General features: G+C 61.7%; 1 protein-coding gene across 21 annotated transcripts in view; it reads right to left on the bottom strand.

Annotated features, from left to right (window-relative positions):
• NCOR2 (nuclear receptor corepressor 2) overlaps nt 1-21,375 on the bottom strand; it is a 130,583-nt gene that overhangs the window by 76,356 nt on the left and 32,852 nt on the right. For all 21 annotated transcript variants that reach the window (XM_075533620.1, XM_075533623.1, XM_075533619.1 and 18 more), the window contains 3 exons: nt 3,457-3,631; nt 1,696-1,823; nt 308-485 (listed from right to left, as the gene is read on the bottom strand). In XM_075533620.1, coding sequence (XP_075389735.1) covers nt 308-485; nt 1,696-1,823; nt 3,457-3,561 — 411 coding nt within the window. In that variant the 5' untranslated portion in view covers nt 3,562-3,631. The remainder of the gene's footprint in view (nt 1-307; nt 486-1,695; nt 1,824-3,456; nt 3,632-21,375) is intronic.

Raw genomic sequence — 21,375 nt, 5'->3', positions numbered from 1 at the left:
TACCTTCCCCCGGCCCCGGGACCCCACCCTCGCTGGCCCAGGAAGCCCCCGGCCAGGACGGGGTAAGTGGAGAGTGGGGACAACCAGAAACCTCCCAGTGAAGGGCCCTCTGATGGCAGGGACCCCCTCAGGGCACAGCCCAGAGCTCCTGACCCCAAGCCCAGCGGTGACCAGTCACACTGAAGGCAGCCAGAGAATCTGTCCAGAAGGAAGGAGGCGTCACATGCGTGTACACACACACACACACACACACACACCAGCTCCAGCCCCCCTCGGGACCCTCCGCTGGCCTGTCCGGCAGCCTTACCTTGACGGGGTCCTCGGGGCCTCCGGGCTGGGCAGCGGCCAGCAGAGCCGAGGGCCGGGCAAGGGTCTCGGGGGGCAGTTCAAGGCGTGGGCGCTTGCTCTCGATAAACTCCAGCTCCGGCTTGCCCAGCTCAGGCAGGTACGAGTGGGCATCAGGGCGCAGGTGCAGCTCCTGGGACCTGCAGGGGGTGGGGGTGGGGAGTGTCCAGGGCATCAAGGCAGGCAGGAAGAAGTGCTGCACCCCAGGCCCTGCCGGACACCCCCTGTGCACGGACTACTCACTGTGGGCTGTGCCACCCTGCAAGCTGGCGCCTGCCCATCACGTTTATGGGAATGGCCTCACCAGGGTGTGCATCTGGATACAACCCCCCCGAAGGGTTTCCCCACTTCAGGGACTCCCCAACTCAGCACAGGCCATGGGCCAGCAGGGCCCCCCCCATATGGGGCTTGTTAGGGAGACCCATAGTCAGAGCCGCCTTTTAACAAGATCCCCGGTGGTTCCTGGGCACACTCCACACCTCAGGGTCTCCGCACCTGCTGTTCCCTCTGCCAGGATCACCGTCCCTCAACCTCAGTGGAGGGCCGCCAAGGCTCTGCTCTGAGGGCCTTGTCCTGTCCACCCCCGCTATCTGTCTAGACACACACACACGCGTACCATTCACGCTGCCACCAAATCGATGCCAACTAACTGACTCACAGAGGCAGACCACACCTCTGTACAGGAGTAGAAAGCCCCTCCTAATCCCACAGAGGCACTGCTGGCTTCAAACTGCTGGCCTTGCAGTTAGCAACCCAATGCGCAAGCACACCACCAGGGTTTCTGATTCACATGTATGGGTAAATGTAACACACACACACCCATGCACATCCACACGCATACACACAGGCATCTACATCTGTTAGTATGTGTTACCTTTCTATACACATGCACACCCGGGAACATACCAAACAGCCATAGGTCTGCATGTGTGCACATCAAAGGGCATGCTTGTGCATACATGCAAACATACAACTTCTGTTTGTCTACAGACAACACTTCTGCAACGTGTGTGTAGACGTGAGATGTGTATGAGTGCACGTGTTTATACTGTGCCACTGCCTTTCTGTTCTGTTTGCCTAGAAACATTTGGGAGTCGTGTGTGTGTGTGTGTGTGTGTGTGTGTGTGTGTGTGTGTGTGTGTGTGTGTGTACACGTACCTCCTCGTGCCCATTTCCTGGTTCTGGATCTCTGGGGAATTCTGACTACACGTCTTCCATCCAGCCACCAGCCCCCACACCCTACATCTGGGTGACACTCACAGGCTGTCAGAGGTCCCCAGGGTCCACCTGAGGGCCACATGGCCCCGTGCTGCCTGTCGGCCCTCCACCCGTGGTCCCCCAGTCTCTCACCTCTCGCCCCCGGGCTGGAACTCCGACAGCAGGGAGGGCCTCCTGCGCTGGGGCGGGAGGATGGAGCCGGGCGACAGGTGGGCGGCGTAGTCCCGGGGGTGGTGCTGGTACTCCAGCAGCCCGACATCCTGGAGGGACAGGATGGACAAATGCGCCCCACTGTATGAGCCCCAACTCACTCGCCGGGCCTCCTGCTCCCACACAGAAGCCACAGGCCTAACCAGAGCAGGCCACGTGGAAGACGGTGGGTGGCCAAGGTCTAGGCCCCACAGACACACTGGACCCAATCTCCCGAGCACCCAAAGACAGCCAGGGCCCCGCCATCCGACATGACCCACAGCTGCCAGCCCCACCTGATGGGGGAAACTGAGGCACGGGCACCCGGGGGCTTGTCATCTTCGTCAGGAGAGAGACTGGCAACAAGAGCAGGTTTCCTTGCCCACCACGGCCCATGCCAGCATAGAGGACCACCCACAGAAGGTGGTCAGCCTGTGTGGAGGGGCTGACCCCACAAGCTGAGCTGGAGGGGTGGGGCGGGGCAGGGCGCCACAGGGCAAACCCACATGTGCAGCTCACACAGACCCACAGCACCGCCCATCATGCCCACGCTCCAGACTAGATGACTGGCCTGCAGGGATACGAGGCTGGTCAGCGCCCACAGCCCAGTTCACCTACACTGCAGAGGAGAGAGCCCCTGGCCACCTGGAACGGGGGGGTGAGCCACTAGCCAAACTCAGGCTTCAAAGGCATCCAAGGAGGACGCGTGGGGGCGGGGGTCCTTCTGCACTGGGTCAGACAGGCAGGCCCCCAGGTGCACGCTAACACACGCAGACACAGGCCCCGAGGCACACGCCAGCACAGGCTCTGCCAGACCCCACATGCACAGATACACATGTGTACACATACACTTCCATGCACACATGTGCACACAGGACTCAGCCCGCTTCATAGGCTGCCAGGAGCAAGTCACTCCTCTTAAACACAACAGCAGGGGAAGGGGAGAGGGGCGGCAGGCAAGATGGGCCAGGGGAGGGACCCTCAGCAAGATGGCATCAGCAACTGTCCACCAGGAAGGAGGGGGGGGGCTGGGGCCCCCGGACCTATGCAGCACCACTCCCGGCCCCAGTTGTGCTGGCCCAGGGCCCACAGCCACACCCCCTGACCTCAGCCTGGGTGCTGTCCAGCCACAGCCTGCGTCACAGATGGCCCCGCAGGGAAAGTGGGAGGAAGCTGGGGTCAGCCAGCGACCCAAACGCCTGGAGGCCACGCAGCTCTGACCACGGGCACAGGGGCAGGGACAGTGCGCCAAGGCCCCCCAGGGCAGGCACAGGACCTGGGGCCTAGCCAGAGAGGCTCTGGACACATCCAGCCGTCCTCAGGGACTCCCCACTCTGGGCCAGTGGAGCTCATATGCAAATGCTTATGCAAAGGTCTGCCCACACCGCCCCCCCACCCCGCTGTGACTCCTGAGAGAGACAGACACCCACCCAGCTGGGACCCTCCCTCGGCCCCACCCCAGGGCCCAAAGAACCCAGCGCTGCCAGGTGCCTGGAGTCACAGTCCCCAGCCAGAAGAGACCTGCCCATGGGGTCTCCTGTTCTCACCAAGTAGCCCCCACCCCAAGATTCCACCCCTCCCTCCCCTGACAGCTACAGATCTGGGACCCGCCTGCCAGGAAAGGCCAGTGAGCAACAAGGTGGTGGGGCTGCCCTGGGCTACCTCCCAGGAGGCCTCAGCAGAGAATGGCTATTTTTCCCTTACCGTGTGGGGCCGGGCGAGCTGCACAGGGTAGGGAATGCCGTGGGGTGGGTACCGGGCCTCAGCGGTCCGCCACGTCTGCGCCACGGGCTGCGTCGACCCCGACATGACGGGCTTCCGAGGCTCTAAGCTGCAACCGGGTTAAAAGTCAGCCGTCATCAGCTGCGGCCACAGGCACCTGTAAGGAGATGGCAGGAGAAGACAGGTCAGCCATGGGTAGCAGGACTCCCCAGGGGCTTCCCACGCACACCAGTGAGGACCCCCCCACCATGGCCAAGGGCCTCACCCAGCAGGGACACGAATCCCAGCATCCCCTGTGAGCACATGCCACAGGCCCTCGCCAATCAGTGCCCAGATTCACTCAGGGGACCCCAAGTTCCACAAACCCAGCCCTGACCACACCCACTCGCCTCTGCCACCACTGGGTCCCCAGGCTCACTCCATGGCCTCAGGGAATTTCTAGTCAGCAGGACACAGTTCCACGGAAGGCCCAGGCAAAACAGCCGGGCACCGTGACCTGACTGGAGAGGCAAGGCTGGGGGGAGGAGCACACAGTGAACCAGGGTCAGGCCGGGCATGGATGTGGGTCAGGGGTGAACCCGGGCAATGCCTGTGCGGGAGGCGAGGCTGTGGCTGACGTAAAAGCTGGGCAGACGCAGGCAGGAGGTGGAGGGTCACGGCAGGCAGACTTTGACAAGCACATGGACCAAAGTCCCGTGCACCTGCGGCCAACACAGACCTGCTGGACAACTGGAGAGAGAGGCCCAGTGTCGGTGTCACAGATGGCACATAGGGAAACTGAGACCCAGGAAGCTTTGGGCAACCCCTACCCTCCTCGGGTCCTTCCCCCTCTGCCAGTGGCCCATCCTGGGGGGCGAGATGTGCTCTGCAGGTGGAGTATGTAGCTCAGGGGCCCGTGGGGCAGAAGGCTGGCTGGGAATGCAGCCATGGGGCATGAAGGCCACACGGAAGGTGTCCTGGAGTCAGTTGTCCCTGAAGCCTGCTCGCCTCAACCAGGAGAGACAGGAGCCAAGATGTCCCTCCCAGGAGCCTCACCCTCGCCAGCCCAGTGTCAGCTGGTTTCACCATTTGGTTGGGAGTCTGGGTGGTGAACTACTTGGCTCATAACAAAGATCAGCGGTTCAAACCCACCAGCCACTTGCCGGCAGTTCCCCTGCTCTATCCTAGAGGGCCATCAGAGCCCTGAAGCGTGGCACCCCTCCTCCCCACAACTGCCTCCTCTCCGTGAAGCATGGCCAGGACATCCACCCCAGCACAGGGCACAGCCTCCTGCCACCCACCAAGAAGGTGTCATCCCCCTCCCCCAACCCCCCGTGCCCAGACCTGGTCAGTGCACTCCCAGGTCTGGACCCAAAGACTTGAGCGCAGACTCACAAACGGAGACCTACACCCAGGGCTCACAGCAGCCCCGCTACCACAGCCCAGTGGGGGCAACGGCCTCAGTGCCCATCAACACCCGATGGAACGAACACCAAGCAGGGCCACTGGGTGGCAGAAAGCTGCTCAGCCACAAAGACAAGACCAGCTCCGACCCCCATGGCATGGCACCGGAGGGCAAGCGGCGACTCAGCTGAAGGAAATGTGCAGGCGTGAGATGTCCCCCCACCCCTAGCTCGCTGGGTGCCCTCTCGGGTGCAGGCCAGGGCTGGGCATGCGGCGGGTCCTGCGAGGGGGCCTGTGATCGAGTGGGAGCCCAACAGTGTGCGGGGGTAGGGGACATGCTTTGCTTTAATTTTTTTTCACCAGAAAGGTTTGCAGACTGAAGGGGGCTGCTCTGGGCCACTCAGGACTGGAGGTGGGCAGCAATGAGAGGCCCTGCTCCTGCTTGGACCAGGCTCTGTGGTGCTGACCCCCAGCTAGGGCTGAGGTCGCAGTGTGGCATGGCGGGTTCAGGCCTTGGTACCAGCAGGCAGCACAGTGACTAGAGAGAGAAGTGGGGGTGCGCTCTGGCAGCCCCACCCACCCACCTCAAGGCCTTGGGGAGTAATGGGACAGGGCGGGGGAACTCCCAGGGCAGCTGTCAGGGGGAGCTCTCCACGTGAGCAGGAGGGGAGGGGGCAGGGAGCTGGACCCCTGATGGCTGTGGAGGATGAGAGGGAAGGGCTGGGGATTCCAGCATGCTCTGTGGGAAGCCAGGTGGCCCAGAGATTCTGCGGAAGCAACTAAATTACCAAGCGAGGACGTGCTGGCGGGAGTGGGGCGACAGGGAGGGACACAGCCCGTGGCAAGCTGTCTGAGGCCTTAAGCTCTGAGCCTCAGTCTCCCCAGCTGTAGATGGGCCATGGGAACTCCTGGTGGGCTTCCTCCCACGCCAGCCTACACTCACACAGGCACACACACACCATACACACAGTACGCCTGCTTCGGCAGCACTGGCCCCACCCGTGCGCGAGCTCCCAAGTAGCTGTTCAGCCCTATGGCTGCTGCTCGGTCGGAAGCCCACCCTGCAAGGCCCGGGACCCCGGCTGCTTCCTCTGCTGTCCCCAGAGGTGCACTTGCCACAAAGTCACTCAGGAAGCATGGGGATGAATAACAGGCGAGTGAGACGTGGTACCAGCACCCACACGCCCACCCAGCAGAAAACTTCACAGAGCGGGCCTCCTGCCCACACAGGCTGGCTCTGCCAAGACGCACGGCAGTTTTCCCGTCCCCAGTGACCTGGACTGGCTCTGTAAGAGGGAGGGTGGAATTATGGTCGGAAGTGGGGCTGCCTTTGGGGGAGCTGCCTGCCTGCCAGCTGACACTTCCTGGGAACTAAGGGGCCCTGACCTTGGACCTGAGGCCGGGGGGGGGGGGGGGGCCTGGCATGCAGTCAGAGCCATGGGAACAAGAACGGGCAGGACCCTGCCCCACAAAGACGGGGGAGTCCCTGGCAGCCCTTCCCCCCACCGCAGGGTGTCTTGGGTTATCTTTGTGGGAGCAGGTGGCCAGCCCTTCCCTCCACCTGCCAACCCTGGAGAAGCCACCGCACTGGGGCTCATCACATGAGGGAGGGGGACAGCCACTTCTGCAGGGGTTGCCCCACGGAGGAGCCACGTAGGGGTGCGGTGGCCAAGGTCAGCGTGCCAACAAAGCCCCAGGAGACTTCATGCATACATGGGCGCGCGCGCATACGCACCCCCATCGCCGCTGCGACACCCCCGTGGCCTCCTGTCTCACTTCCAAGGAAACACCATTCTAGAGCAGGTCACCAGAGACAGCCGTGTGTGGGTGCGTGGGTGCGGGCCCCCTCCCTCCCGGGGACAGCCTGCACCCTGTCTGCAAGCGGCCTCCTGTGTGTGTGTGTGTGTGTGTGTGTGTGTGTGTGTGTGTGTGTGTGTGTACCTCTGGCCTTCAGCGGCCTCCCGTGTGTGTGTGTGTGTGTGTGTGTGTGTACACCTCTGGCCTTCAGCGGCCTCCCGTGTGTGTGTGTGTGTGTGTGTGTGTGTACACCTCTGGCCTTCAGCGGCCTCCCGTGTGTGTGTGTGTGTGTGTGTGCGTGCGTGCGTGCACACCGCACTCTTGTCTCTCAGGAAGGCAAGGCTGCACTTTACCCAGCATGATCTTCTCCTAACCTGATTACACTTGCAAAGCCCTGGTTTTGGGGGTCACACCCCGAGCTCCTGGGCAAACGTGAGTTTCCGGGGCCACTAATCACCCCAATAAATGCTTGCGTGGGTCACTGCTGCCGCAGGATCCCCGAGAAGCCCTGAAGTGAGCCACGAGGCTGGAGGTTCAGAGCTAGCTCACAGCCATACAACCCACACACTTAGGCCGGCGAGTCCCTGCCCACACTCAGAGTCGGGCAGGGCTGGACCCTCCTGACGGGAGCAGACAGCCTCATCTTCCTCCCGGGGGATCAAACTGCTGACCCCAGTGTGTAGCCCACCACAGTACCACCTGGGCTCCTACACATGGATGCACAGTCTGCAGGGAAATGCCACGGTCTGATGATGCAACTTTCCCACGCACTGAGAGAAGGGGGCAAAGGTCGTGGGGAAAATGGAATGGAAAGGTCACGGAATTTCCCCACTTTATGAAGACCCCCTCATGTGGATACACTTCCCGCCACGACTCAATGTCCCCTTGGGACAGGCCCGAGAGGAAGCCTGCAGCCTGGCCCCTTCCCCCAGCACAAGAGGCACACCTACGGGCATGTCACAGGCTAGACTCTGGACTGGCCAGGACGGCAGCTGTTCAATCCCACTGACAGCACCAGGGGAAACAAGACGAGGCTGTCTGCTCCCGTAGAGAGGTGGGTCGCCCTGAGTCAGAACCAACTGGATCACACACACCCCCAAAGAAACAACAGCACCAGCTAACAGGCCCCCAACCCCACCCTGACGGGACTGGCATTCCCATGCATGTGGCCTCTTGTTGGATTCTAATAAAGTGACCCCACGGGCAACAGGGCAGCAAGCTGCCCGGCCCTGCGCCCCCCACCCCCGCCAGTGTCCCCCATCTCCCGAAGTCAACACAACTGACATCAGGGAGCAGGTGTGGAAGGGGCCACGCGATCCTGGGGGTGGGGGGCCCTCACCTCACATCACCTGAGCAGAGCCCTGCAGCGAGGCCGCAGGTTGGCAGGGAAAGGGCTCTGGGCTCGGAGGAGCAGCGAAGGAGGCGGCGGCGGGAGCGGGGTGAGCCGGGGAAGTCCATGGGGATTCAGGCAAAGTGAGCACAGGGCTGAGCCACCGGAGCCTGAGGCTGAGCAGATGACGTGGCTCAGGCTCCGCTTCCAGTCTCCCAGGCGCTTGGTGTTCCAGTGAAACTCTAGCTCATCCCGTGGGGAGACTGCTGCACAGGCCTTTGTGTGCCGCCCACGGTGGCCCGGATACTCGGGAAGCCAACAGTCACGGGGTCCCTGGACAGGCCTGCCCCGCCCCGCGGCCCTCACTCAGCTAGAAGGTCTTGGGGCTCCCTGAAGTGGGGCTGCCCACCTGGACTAGAGTCAGCATGGGCAGAGCTCAGCCCAGGGTGTCGCCCACAGGAGTGAGACCTGAGTTCCAGCCCACACTCGGCCTGCCTGCAGATGGATGGTATGAGCTCCTACTACACGTGGGCCTGACCACAGGCGAGTGTCCACTCAAGAATCAACAGGGAATCGATGGATGCAGGAGAGGGGGAGGTGGGAGGAATGGACGATGGTGGTGGGGTGGTGGGTAAAGGGAGGGATGGAAGGATGGTGGGTGGAGGGATGGTGAGGGAGGGATAGACAGATGGTAGATGGAGGGAGGGATGGAGGGATGGTGGATGGAGGGAGGGAGCGATGGATAGAGGGATGGGGCAAGGGAGGGAGGGTGGGTAGACAGGTCTATGCAGAAGAATGACAAGTGGGCGGGTGGATGGTAGATGAAGTAGCGGGGAGAGTGGGGATAAAGGGGTAGGTGGCTGGCAGCTGGATGCCTGGATGGGAGGTTACACTGAGAGTGGACGGTGCCAGGATGGGCAGAGTGGATGGCTGTGACTGCAGGGGATGGGTCATCATGTGCAGACAAGGCGCAGAGGGAGGAATCGTCAACAGAGGAAGTGAATGAGCAAGGGGGTGGGTGGGGAGATGAAGGGCAGGCCCTGCATGGACATTGTATACTGAAATGCTTGGATGGAAGACGGAGGGACAGACAGCAGCTGAACAAGGCAAACTTCCCATTTCCATGACCTTCAGGATTTGAGATCAGTGCAAGGTTGGGCCCACCCCCTCCTCACCTGGGGATTCAGAGCCTCTAGGCAAGGTGGCAGCTCCCTCCATCCATCGCCCCAGGCAGGCAGGGGCCAGAGCCCGGCTCTGCTACCGGTGGCTTCCCTCCCCAGGAACAAGGGCGATCCCACAAGGACACGGACTTCCTGCGGCTCCTCTCAAGGCAGAGGCCCGTGGTCACCCGTGGGGTGGGCAGGGCTGCCCTCCTACTAGGGTCCAGCCCCTCCTGGTCAGCTACCTCCCGTGCCATCCCGGCCACTGTGGTCCCAGGGTCTGGTTTACCTCCTTCCTCCCGCTCAGGGGGCTGAGCTGTGCTGGGCCTCCACCGCTGCTTCTCAGGCCTGGCCCCACACTTGGAAGCCACCTGGGTTGGCTACTGGCCTCCTCCCCGCAGCCTGGGCTCTATGGAAGGCCCAGGTGATGGAAGCTGTGAACCTGACCCCGGAGTCCTGGCCAGTGCCCAGGGACCTGCCCTCTCGACTGAGCTGCTCACGCCAAGCCCACAATCAGCCCTAAAGCCCTGGCCATCTACTTGGCCTCAGCAAGTAGTACGGAGCGGGGGCCTTGGCTTGGAAAGGCCCGACTCACCAACCCTGGGCACCACCCACACGTCCATCCACAGATGCAAGGTAGCACAGCGTGGCACGCCCACAGCAGCGCCCTGAAACCATGGTGCGAGTACAAAGAGCCTGAGGGGTGCACAAGGGACCCCAACAGGCACATCCAGAGACGGGGTGACGGGCCAGTACAAGGATCTCCTGGGGTGGGAGGAGGCCCTGGAACTCGAGGTGGGTGGGGTTTGCAGGGCATCACGGCTATACACATGAGTGGCCCTGAACCGTGCGTGAGATGTGGCCTTTACCTCGGCCATGATGTGGTGTCGCTGGTGACCGAGGGGATGACCACAGCTGGCCATTGCACAGGGAGGACTCCAGGCAGAGCACCGAGGGAGAGGCCGGGGCGGTTGTACAGCAGGATGGGAGACAGACCTCATAGATGGTGCAACTGGGGAAGTGGATGGGGTGTTCGGAGGCCACCCCCAGCCGGAAAAAAACCCTGGCTGGACCGCATTCCACCTGGGCTCAGGCCCCACGGTGCTTGCCTGCACCCACAATTCCTGGGAGTACACTTCCTGGCGCCACGATGCCCACAGGGTAGTGGTGATGCGGGGGCCTGGGGCATCCTCACCCTCAGGGCTCACACCCAGTGGCAAGGGGCAAGGAGGGGACCCCCTCCCCAATGCCCAGTGCCAACCTCGTGGGCCGGAACAGACACCCTGCCTCCCTTCCCTCTCCAGCCTCCAAAGGAGCCCCCGCCCCCAGGCACAAGGAACAAAGAACCTCCACCACCGACCCCCAGGATTCTGCTCTGCGCACCCCTTGCTCTCAGCAGTGTCCTGGAGACACAGGGGAAGGCGTCGCTTTGCCAGTCTGGCTCACCGACAGGTGGGAGCGTGGAGGTTCCTGCTGCCCAAGACCACACGGTGGACAGGCCAGCTGCTGCTGGCGTCCCATCCTCGGTCCCTCCCCACCACAAGCAGTCCTGGCCCGTGTCCAATTTAACTGGTGTGTGTGAGTGTGTGGTGCGCGTGCATGCGCACTTGTTGGGCCGTGCCCAACCCGGCCCTCCCCCCAGTGTGTGTGGTAAGTGTGCATGTGTGTTTGCTTGTGTGTGTATGTGGGGGCAGGGGTGTGCGTGCACGTGTGTGTGGGTGCTTGCTGGGCTGTGGCCAACCCGGCCCTACTCCCACAGTGGTGTGGTGGGAGGAGCGGGAGATATGTGTGTGCGAGTGTGTGTGCTTGCTGAGCTGTGGCCAGCCCGGCCCTCCTCCCATAGCCGCGAGGCCTGACGAGCTTCCTCAGCACCTCCTTTTCTTTCCTGTTTCTTCTGAAGAGGAGGGAGCAAGATAGACCGCAGGCGTGACAAATCCCCTGCCTGCCAGGCGAGCTCACTGGAGAGCCTGACACGCACCCCCCCCCCATCCCCACATTTCACAAGCACTGCGCCTGATTTTCCCTGGCTCTTCCTCATTAAGTCCTGGGCTCCCTGGGAGGGACGTGGTTTCCATTAGACTCAGCTCCTCCATCTGGCCTTCCAAACAGCAATTTTCTCTGCAGAGAGGGGGGGGGGCTTGATTTCTAGGGCAGCAGTGGGGGAGGCCTTGGCACCAGCGGCGGGGCCCCAGGCACTTAACCCCTCTGCCCTGGGGCTGAGCACTGGAGGCTGGAGGACAGACCTGGGTAGAAGGGTCTGCTTGGCACCCAGCCAGGGCTTCCTGCACCAGGACCCTGGGGTACTAGAAAGTGAGGGGCTCTGTATCCACCTCCGGCCTGGATGAGGACAAACACACCACCTCCCAGCAGCCTTCCCTGACTGGTGGCCAAGGGCTCTCAGCTGGGCCCAAGGTGCTCCGTAGAGACTGTAAAGGCCAAACTACGGTTTCCAGGGTGTCCTCCAGGGGACCCCGGACTGCCCAGTGCTGGAAGAAACATAAATAAGGCCAAGACTGGAGCCAGCCACTTCTGCAGGCCAGCTGCCTCCAACTCAGGCTACCTCTACTACAAGAGGCAGGGCCAGGCTCTGGGACCCCACAGCTCCTGTCGGCCCGATTCCCACGGGCTCCCTGCACCTCCAACATCTGGCAAGCGGGTCTGCAGCTGTGCTGGTCCGGAAACACCTCCCCCGCCCTTGGGCCGGCCTTCCAAGGAATTTACGGGGTCTGGGAAAGAGCGGGGGGCCATCCCTGAAGTCCAGGGCAGTCCTCTGGGGACGCCCGTCACAGTGAACAAGTATAAATATTGCTGTCGCTAAAAATAGCTGTGCCCACAGTAGTGGCCAGGGGGGAAGGGGGAGCCCACCCACTCCACAAGACCCCTCACAGGCTTTCCTTCCCCAAACCCAACCGGGAGGGCCCCCTGCACCCAAGGTCTGGCTGGGCAGCCAGTGACAGGGGCAGTTCGGTGCTGGTGGCGGGTGGACAGACAGAACCCACTGAAGTCCCGGAATCCATTCAGATCCTCTCACCCAGACAGGACCTGGGCTGAAGGGCCCAATGTGGGGGAGACGCTCATTCTCAGACTATAAAGGGACGGATGAGGTGGACAGAGCTCCAGGAGAGGCCTCTGGCTGGGAGGACGGGGCACAGAGGCCTGAATGTCCCTGAGGAGAGTCCCGGGGCTGCTCATTACATACAAGGCAGGGGGTTCGAGTCCCACCAGGGGGACTTTAGAAGCAGGCACTAGGACCTCCTGGTGATCCTACCCGGCCAGCAGGCCCTACCACAAAAGGTGTGCTCCCCACCAAGACCCTCCGGGAGGCTCCAGCCAGACAGGGGCTATGAGGAGGATGGGACACAGATGGGGCTTAGGGCATGAAAGGGGCAATTGGCTGGAGAAATCTCGCCAAGGGGCCCACACCACCAGACCAATACAACTTCTGATGGTCACTCCGCACCCAAACAAGCCCCAGGGCTGCTGAAGCCACCTGAAAGGTGGGGAGGGTGGAGACGGCCTGCCGCAGATGGGCAGGCAGACACGTTCATACAGGGCCAAGAGCTTGGGGGGGAGGGGAAGCTGCCCCAGGATGCTAGGAGGGCATGGCCCCTTGCTGACTCTCCCCCCACCCAGCACAGCTGTGTGGCCTGGGGCCCCAGCACCCAATCCTGGGACAGCACAGACCAAGTTCCCATGGGAACATCCCTCCAGATGGTTGTCCGCCCGCAGCCAATCAACACCTGTCTCAGCTGTATTGGCCACAGTGACTGGGCAAGGAGACCTCCTGCGGGATCAGAAGAACTAAGTTCTCTCTGGGGGGGGGGGGCTGCAGACTGTGCTGAGCAGTGGGGGGGGGGGGCGGGGCTGCCAGCTGGATCCAGCTGTGCCTGAAACTCCAAGTTCTCCAGGCACTGTTGCCTTGTGGTAGAGCTGGGAGCCTGCCATTGGCACCAAGACACCTACCCCTGCCCCCAAACCCTCCATTCCACTCCGTCTCAGGCACCCTCTGCCCACCCTCACCTGCACAGATGGGGTGTGTCTGGTGCTGCTGGGGCATCCTCTATCTGGGGGGTGGGGCGGAGGGGCTTTTCCAGTCTCTCAGGCATGCAGGAGGAGGGGGAGAAGTGAGTTCTTAGAGGCACGGATCTGGGTCAGTCCCCTGCCAAGTAGGCCTTTCCCTTCACAATGGCCACCCCGGTCAGAACCCACAGCCTCGGGCCACGACTTACCCGGGGTACACCCCAACCTTGGGGAAGGAATGAACGCCTGCTGCCTGAGATGCGGGTGGGAGTGAAGACCCCACTGTGTGGACGTGTCCCTGCCAGGTCCCTGTGGCCCAGAAAAGGGGGCACTCTGTGGAGGAGCCAGCTGCACCACGGGTACGCCCTGAGCTCATCCCCTGCCTGGCCTCCATGTGCTGACCCGTGAAACAGGTGGCTGCTCCAGTGAGGGAGCGTGTGCACATGCACATACGAGCGTGCACACACGAGTGTGCACGCCCAGTCTTCCCAAAAGGGCAGTCGAAGCTTGAAGCTTGGAGCCTGAGCAGGTTGAGTCTTGGACCACACCTGTGTGCTCCACTGCAGCTCCTGTCTCAGACACGGGGGTGGGGGGTCCTTTGGAAGGGCTAGTGCTCGTCAGGACGCCTTGTCTCAGGGTCCCACCAATCCTCTGTGGCTTGTGACGGGTCTCTGCTGTCCACAGGGTTTACCGCACAGTCCCCCCACTGCAGGAGTGCCACCAGGATGAGCTCGGGGCAACCCGGGCTGGACAAAAGGGAGTGTCTCGTGATCACTGATGTCCCCATGTTCACACTCCTGCCTTCCACACGGCCACCCTGACTGTCCCTGGAGGCCGGGAACGTCACATACAATCCTCCAAATGACACCGCGATGCCCGAGGAGAAGACAGGGGTGTGTCATCCAAGAAACAAGGAGCGGTCGGTTATAAGCATGGTTGGAACCAGATCCTAACTCTGGGACAACCTGTGAGCACCTTCTGCTTCCAGCACCCATCCTACAGGCCCCTTCGATCAGAACCCAAACCCCAGGTGCCCCATATAGGCCCGGTACTAACAAGGCCCCGGTCCTAATACACCCCTGTGCAAAGAGACCCCTGTGTGAGCAGAGCCCATTGTTACAGACCCTGTCCTACAGATCCCCATCCTACAGACCCCCGTCCTACAGACCCTGTCCTACAGACCCCTGTCCTACAGACCCCTGTCCTACAGACCCATCCTACAGACCCTGTCCTACAGACCCATCCTACAGACCCTGTCCTACAGACCCGTCCTACAGACCCTGTCCTACAGACCCCCGTCCTACAGACCCTGTCCTACAGACCCCTGCCGTAACAGACCCGTCCTACAGACCCTGTCCTAACAGACCCCTGTCCTTACAGACCCATCCTAACAGACTCTGTCCTACAGACCCCCGTCCTACAGACCCTGTCCTAACAGACCCCCATCCTATAGACCCCCGTCCTAACAGACCCCTGTCCTACAGACCCCTGTCCTACAGACCCCCGTTCCTAACAGACCCCCGTCCTACAGACCCCTGTCCTACAGACCCCCATCCTAATAGACCCTGTCCTAACAGACCCCTGTCCTTACAGACCCGTCCTAACAGACCCTGTCCTACAGAACCCTGTCCTAACAGACCCCTGTCCTTACAGACCCGTCCTAACAGACCCTGTCCTACAGACCCCTGTCCTACAGACCCTGTCCTAACAGACCCCCGTCCTACAGACCCTGTCCTAACAGACCCTGTCCTAACAGACCCTGTCCTAACAGAGCCCCGTCCTATAGACCTCTGTCCTAACAGACCCCTGTCCTACAAACCCCCATTCCTAACAGACCCCTGTCCTACAGACCCCCATCCTAATAGACCCTGTCCTAACAGACCCCTGTCCTACAGACCCTGTCCTACAGACCCTGTCCTAACAGAGCCCCGTCCTATAGACCTCTGTCCTAACAGACCCCTATCCTACAGACCCTGTCCTACAGACCCTGTCCTAACAGACCCCTGTCCTAACAGACCCCTGTCCTAACAGACCCGTCCTAACAGACCCTGTCCTACAGACCCGTCCTACAGACCCTGTCCTAACAGACCCCCGTCCTACAGACCCTGTCCTACAGACCCCTGTCCTAATAGACCCTGTCCTACAGACCCTGTCCTAACAGACCCCTGTCCTAACAGACCCCTGTCCTTACAGACCCGTCCTAACAGACCCTGTCCTACAGACCCGTCCTACAGACCCTGTCCTAACAGACCCCCGTCCTACAGACCCTGTCCTAACAGATCCCCATCCTATAGACCCCCGTCCTAACAGACCCCTGTCCTACAGACCCCCGTTCCTAACAGACCCCCGTCCTACAGACCCCTGTCCTACAGACCCCCATCCTAATAGACCCTGTCCTAACAGACCCCTATCCTACAGACCCTGTCCTAACAGACCCTGTCCTAACAGAGCCCCGTCCTATAGACCTCTGTCCTAACAGACCCCTATCCTACAGACCCTGTCCTAACAGACCCCTGTCCTACAGACCCTGTCCTAACAGACCCCTGTCCTACAGACCCTGTCCTAACAGAACCCTGTCCTAACAGACCCCTGTCCTACAGACCCCCGTCCTACAGACCCTGTCCTACAGACCCCTGTCCTAAAGACCCCCATCGTACAGACCCCCGTCCTACAGACCCTGTCCTACAGACCGTAACAGACCCCGTCCTAACAGACCCTGTTCTGCCCTAACAGGCTGAGCCAAGCACCTCGCAGCAGAATCTTGGCACATGGCACAGAACCAGTCCTGTAAGCACACAGGTGGGCTCAGTAACTGTCAAGGCAGAAACTGGCACAGAAATACATCCACACAGAGGCCAAGGGACCGCCAGGCCACCACACACAGGCAGCACATGCCCCATAGCCACAGGCCTAGACAGCTTCCAGAACTCCTCCCAGTGTCCTGGGCACACACGTACTCCCCCCACCCCAAAAAAAGGATGTTCCCTGGGGCAGAGTCTGGCACAGGATACACTGCAGGCGTTCACTGAGTACAGTGAACCCACAGGCAGGCGTCCGAGGGAAGTTTCAGAGACCCCTTTACAGAGCCAGCCAGCTAGCCCCCACCAGCCACATGGGGTGACAGGGCCTGCTCCCCTCCACAATGCCCACTCACTGCAGTGTCCACACTGGCTGAGGCTCTTCCCCGCTTCTGGAGCCCAGTTCCAGCCAGACCACCCCTGCAGGCCAGCCGAGGGGCGAGTGGGGTCTTAGAGGTCCCAGGTGGACTCCAGAGTCCTCCTGCTCCCTTGTGGATCTCAGCCACCTCAGCAGGGCTATGACCGGGTCTTCTGTGGGCCTGGCGTCCCAATGAGGGAACAGTGGCACAGACAGGGTCCTCGGCTGCCTGCCTGCCCACTCAGTCCTAGTTTCTCGGGCAGGTTGACTGGGCACCACCAGCTGTGGCCACTGGGACAGGACACCACAACCCAGGTGGCTTAAACCAGCCATTTATCCTACAGGATCGGGCGCCTACCTACTCATGCCTGGCCTCCTCCAGAGCCTGGTGGCCCCAGGGTTCCCTAGCTGGTGGCTGAGATCACTCGAGCCTGTGCATCTCTGTCCTCTCTGTCCCTTAAAGGGCCTCTGTCACAAGCTCCCAAGCCCCGTGGAATCCAGGGACCCTCCCCGAGCCCCCATGCTTGCCAACAAGAGGCTCTGTCCAAACCAGGTCCTGCTCACGGGGTGCGGCCGGGAGACTTGTGATGGGTGCCCCAGCGCCCCCCCCCACCCCGCTGTCTGCAGCAGCCCCAGTGTGCAAAGACGGGGTACACACACAACACGTGTCTGGGGTTTGGACCCGTTCTCTCTGAATGTTCCACCCACACCCACCCCTAGGTGACCATCTCACCCCACCCCGGGAAGGGCCCACTATGATGTCACAGGGCCAGATAGAGTGGACATAGGGACACAGAGTCCATTGTCATACAGATTCAGCCCAAGCAGGAGGGGACGGAGTCCCAAGGAGCCCACCTGCAGACTGCAGGACAAGGGGGGTATGGAGGGTGGGTTGGGCCTCCAGCCTGGCGGGGCTGTGGGCTTAGGGTTGGTTTCGGGGGTGAGCCTCAGATCAAGAAGCCCTGGGACACAGTGGCTATAACAATCCAAAAATTGGGCAGTTCTCGCCCCCAGTTCTCGCCCCAAAAATTAGGCTGTGGGCCCTAGAGGCCTGGGAGACGGGGGTGGGGAGAGGAGGTGGAGGAAGGGGTAGGGCTACACTGGCCCCCAGGGTCACTGGGCATGGGAATGACCCAGTGAGCTTAGGGCATCAGTTCTGGGCTGGGATCCTGCTTCTCAGTCCCTGCCGCCCTCCCCAGGACCCGAGCTCAAATCCCACCCCACACGGCCTGCCTTGAGCATGGAGGGCAGGCGGGTGCAGGACAGTGCTCCGGAGGAGAGTGCAGAGTGAGGCCCAGGCACGGGAAGGCCAGGGTCAGCGGGCCATGCATCCATCCACGTGGCTCCCCCAGGATGGCTCCCCGCCCACTGCACAGTGCACAAAACGGAGCTCGGAACACACCACCAGCGCTGTGACTCCGCATCCCGCGCACCCACAGCCCCCCCCCCCCCCGCTGTCCGCGCTCACAAGCCCCTCCTGACAGACTCCTCTCAAAGGGGCACTGCTGGGTGTGGGTGGTGGGCCCTGACCGGCTCTGTACAGAGAGATTCTGGAGCGTTTCTGGGTACCCGGGGGACAAGTGGGTTCTTATGAGCCTGACAGGGTGCCCCCCGTAGGGTCAGCGACAGCGGCTGTATGTGGGCTCGGCAGGGCGCCAGGCATAGCGTGTGTGCAGTCTCTTGTTCTGGGACTTGAGGCCCAACCCTGGAAGGGCGATTCCCCAGAAGCACCCCCATAAGACACAGTGGACCCCGGTTCAGGAAGTTCCAGGGTGTGGGGAGACAAGCCCAACTCCAAGCTGAGCTCACAGTTCTTAGGGCCTGGGTGTCCTGGGCAGCGCACACCGGAGGTCCCGCGGGGGACAATGCAGCAGGCCAGCTGTTTACCAAGCACACGCTGTAGACCAAGAGGGACAGAGCCCTACAATGGGGGCTTACAGGCGTGGAGTGGCACTGGCCAGGTGGGGCCTATCAGGATCACCTGTGAGCAGAGGCCCATAGGTGGGACACCGCCCCCCACCCCCACCCCCCCACCCCCCGGCCCTGAGAACTAAAGTACAGCCACCAGCCCATCAAGCCCGGCTCCATCCTGGTGGCCCCTGCAGCTCCGTGGTGGACTCAGCAGGTCCTACAGGAGCACAATGACCACCATCACCTCCCCTGCTGCCCAAGCGAGCATTCTGGAACCCTGTGGAACCCTCCAGAATCCCCCGGCACACAACCAAGCCTTGCCTAAGCGTTGTCCTGGGTTCTCCAAGGGCCTGAGCTCAGTTATCAGCCTGTCGTCATGGGGCCAGACACCCGGTTCCCCCCACCAGTGCCTAAGGAAGGGGCTGGCACAGACCTGCCTCAGCCAAACTGGACCTGGACCGCATGTCTGGGCTGGTGACACCCCAAAGGCCTTCTGGTGACACCCCAAAGGCCTTCCTACCACCAGCAGAGGCGGGAAGGGTAGAGGGACACGGGACTGCAGGGAAGGACAGGTGGCGGGCTCAGAGTCCAGCCCTCGGAGCGGGGCCCCAGGGACGGGGCTCAGGGTCAGCAGTGGAGATGGCAGAGGCGGTGGGGAGCCGGGGGCTGCTAAGATCACAATCTCAGGTCCTGGGTTCACCCAGTCAGAATCTTCCAGCCCAGGTCTGGGTTCAGAGTCTAGCCAACCTCAGGAGTGAGGTTTCCTCGTCTGAGAAACGGGACTCACAGGACAGGCCCCTCCAGGGCCCCCTCCAGGGCCCGGCCTGAGCCAGCCACACCCGTCATGGTTACCTCGAGCCTCCTGCAGCCGCGGCAGCTGCACATGGTGTGCTAGCTAAACTTCGAGGGGCCTCCTGATCCCCCACCTCTCTATTGGGAGTCACTGACCAGGAACAGGGAGGGACAACCTAGGCCCCCAGCGTCTCACAAGCCAGCTGGGGAGACGGGCCTGTTCAGGCCACAGCATGGCATGTACACATGTGTGTGTGCTTACATGTGGGCCATGTCGACATGCAGCGAGTTGCATGTTGATCGTGTGTTCGCCCACCTGTATCTTGGGTTATGTGTCTGTACGTGGGCCCTTGTGTGCGCCGTGTGTGCATGCATGTGTGTAATCCTGTAGACCTGTGAGTTGGTGTGTGTAAACTGCGTGTAGACATGTGCCTTAGGGGTGTTGGTATGTATAAACCATGGGTGCTTGCTGTGGTGTACACGTGGCTTGCATGCACACGAGCAACGTGGGGAGGTTGTGTGCAGACAGGGAACTGTCTGTGTTATGTGTATCTTTATGGACTGGGCATAGACCACGTGTGCATAGGCTGTGTGAGGTGTGTGGACAGCTGGGTGTGCACGTGTGTGGGTCACATGAATAGATTATGTTGGGGAAGGTACAGAGGCTGTGTGTGGGCTGTGTATAGGCTGTGTGAGGTGTGCAAAGAATGTGTGCATGTGTTTAGAGATGTGTGTGCTTCGCGTGCATGCACACGCACTGTGTGAGGTGTGTGTGCTATAGGATAGGTAGGTGTAGACGGGTGTGTGTAGAATGTGATATGTGTGTAGAATGTGTTTGGGGACACGTGTAAACTGAGGGGATCAGATGTGTGAGGTGTGTGTAAACTGTTCTGGGACGCGTGCAAACAGTGTGTGGACCGTATGTGTTCTGGGATGCACGTAGACTGTGTGTGGAATGTATGCAGACTGCATGTGTGAGGTATATGTAGACTGTCACGTGTACTGGTATGTGTGGACTATACGTGTGAGGTGCGCGTGCGTAGACTGGGCGTGTCAGACTGAATGTGTGGATGCCTGTGACCTCCCCCACGGGCAGGATTCAGAATAGCTTTCACGGGGTACCCCTGGGCCATGCTGAACCCCACGGCGGTTCTCAGGGTGGGGACCAGGTCACTGGGAGTGTGGCCGCAGCTCTCCACTGCAGGCCAGGGACAGTCATGGCTGGAACGAGGTCGTGATCACCAGTGGTCACCAAGGACTTGGGGACAAGAGGGCCACACACGGCCCCCAGCAGAGGCCTTGCTGAGTTCCCAATGTGACCCAAGGACAGCTCTTGGGCAGCTGATGGCCTGAGCACCTGGGGACTCCCTGCTGGCTATTGCTGGCTGAGAGGGGAGGGCCACCAGCCAGCTTCCGGGTGTCACTTACACGCGAAGGATGACTGCCACACTCGCAGGGTGGCTGTGCCGCCCCAGGCCACACTGGCGCCCCAGGCAATCTCAGGGGCAATTGCACCCAGATCCCTCCCCCAGAGCACCACCTGGTTCTCCAGGGCCACCCCATGCCCATATACTGTGCCTGCTGGACAGGCGGGAAAACTGAAGCTGCGGTGAGGTTGTGCAGTCACATGGTGGTCCACCTCTGGACACCAGTGCCTAAGCCGCCCTGCCCCGGTCAGCCCATGATCAGCACAGAGAGCAGCAAGCTCAGCCCGGAGTCACAAGTGTTGTCCCCGAGGAAGCCTCTGGCCCCGTCCTCGCGGTGTGCAATGGCTTTACTGCCCCATCTCACAGATGAGCAAAACTGAGGTCGCTCTCTGCATTGGGAAGGAGGCCCAGCCCACCCTGGCCGGGGCCCAGTCACCCCGCAGTCCCAGGGCACACCCAGACCTCAGGACACCCCCTCCCCCTGCCGCAGTTCCCAACTGAGGGCTCCTTGTGCCGCAGGAGGAAGGGCTTCCAGCTTCCCAGTGCCGGTGCTGGCCTTGCTGCCAAGTCCCCGGGCAAGCCTGGGCTGGTGGCCCGCTCCTTACCAGACTCTGGCTTGGGGCCAAGCGCCGAGCTGGGAGAAGGCAAGGGGCCGGCACACCAGGCAGCAGCCTGCACCTGGCTCCCCCTCCCACCTCGGACCCCTGACCCCACTGCTGGCCACCAGCCTGAGGACACTGACCCCCCTCCCCCGAGGCTCACCCAGCACTCCCTCAATGGGATGCTGGGGTCTGCTCCCAACTCCCAGGTATCAGGTCCACCCCCCGGGGCCTCCTGCCAAGAACTGTGCTCTGGCCCGCCCTGGGCCTCCGCCGCCAGCTCTTCCCTGTGACTGACTTCAGCAACTTTGTCTGATAAGACGGCC

The sequence above is a fragment of the Tenrec ecaudatus genome, chromosome 16 (assembly GCF_050624435.1).
Source record: "Tenrec ecaudatus isolate mTenEca1 chromosome 16, mTenEca1.hap1, whole genome shotgun sequence".
NCBI lineage: Eukaryota > Metazoa > Chordata > Mammalia > Afrosoricida > Tenrecidae > Tenrec > Tenrec ecaudatus.
Note: the sequence above shows the minus strand (reverse complement) of the source record. Positions and strands in the feature narration are given on the sequence as shown.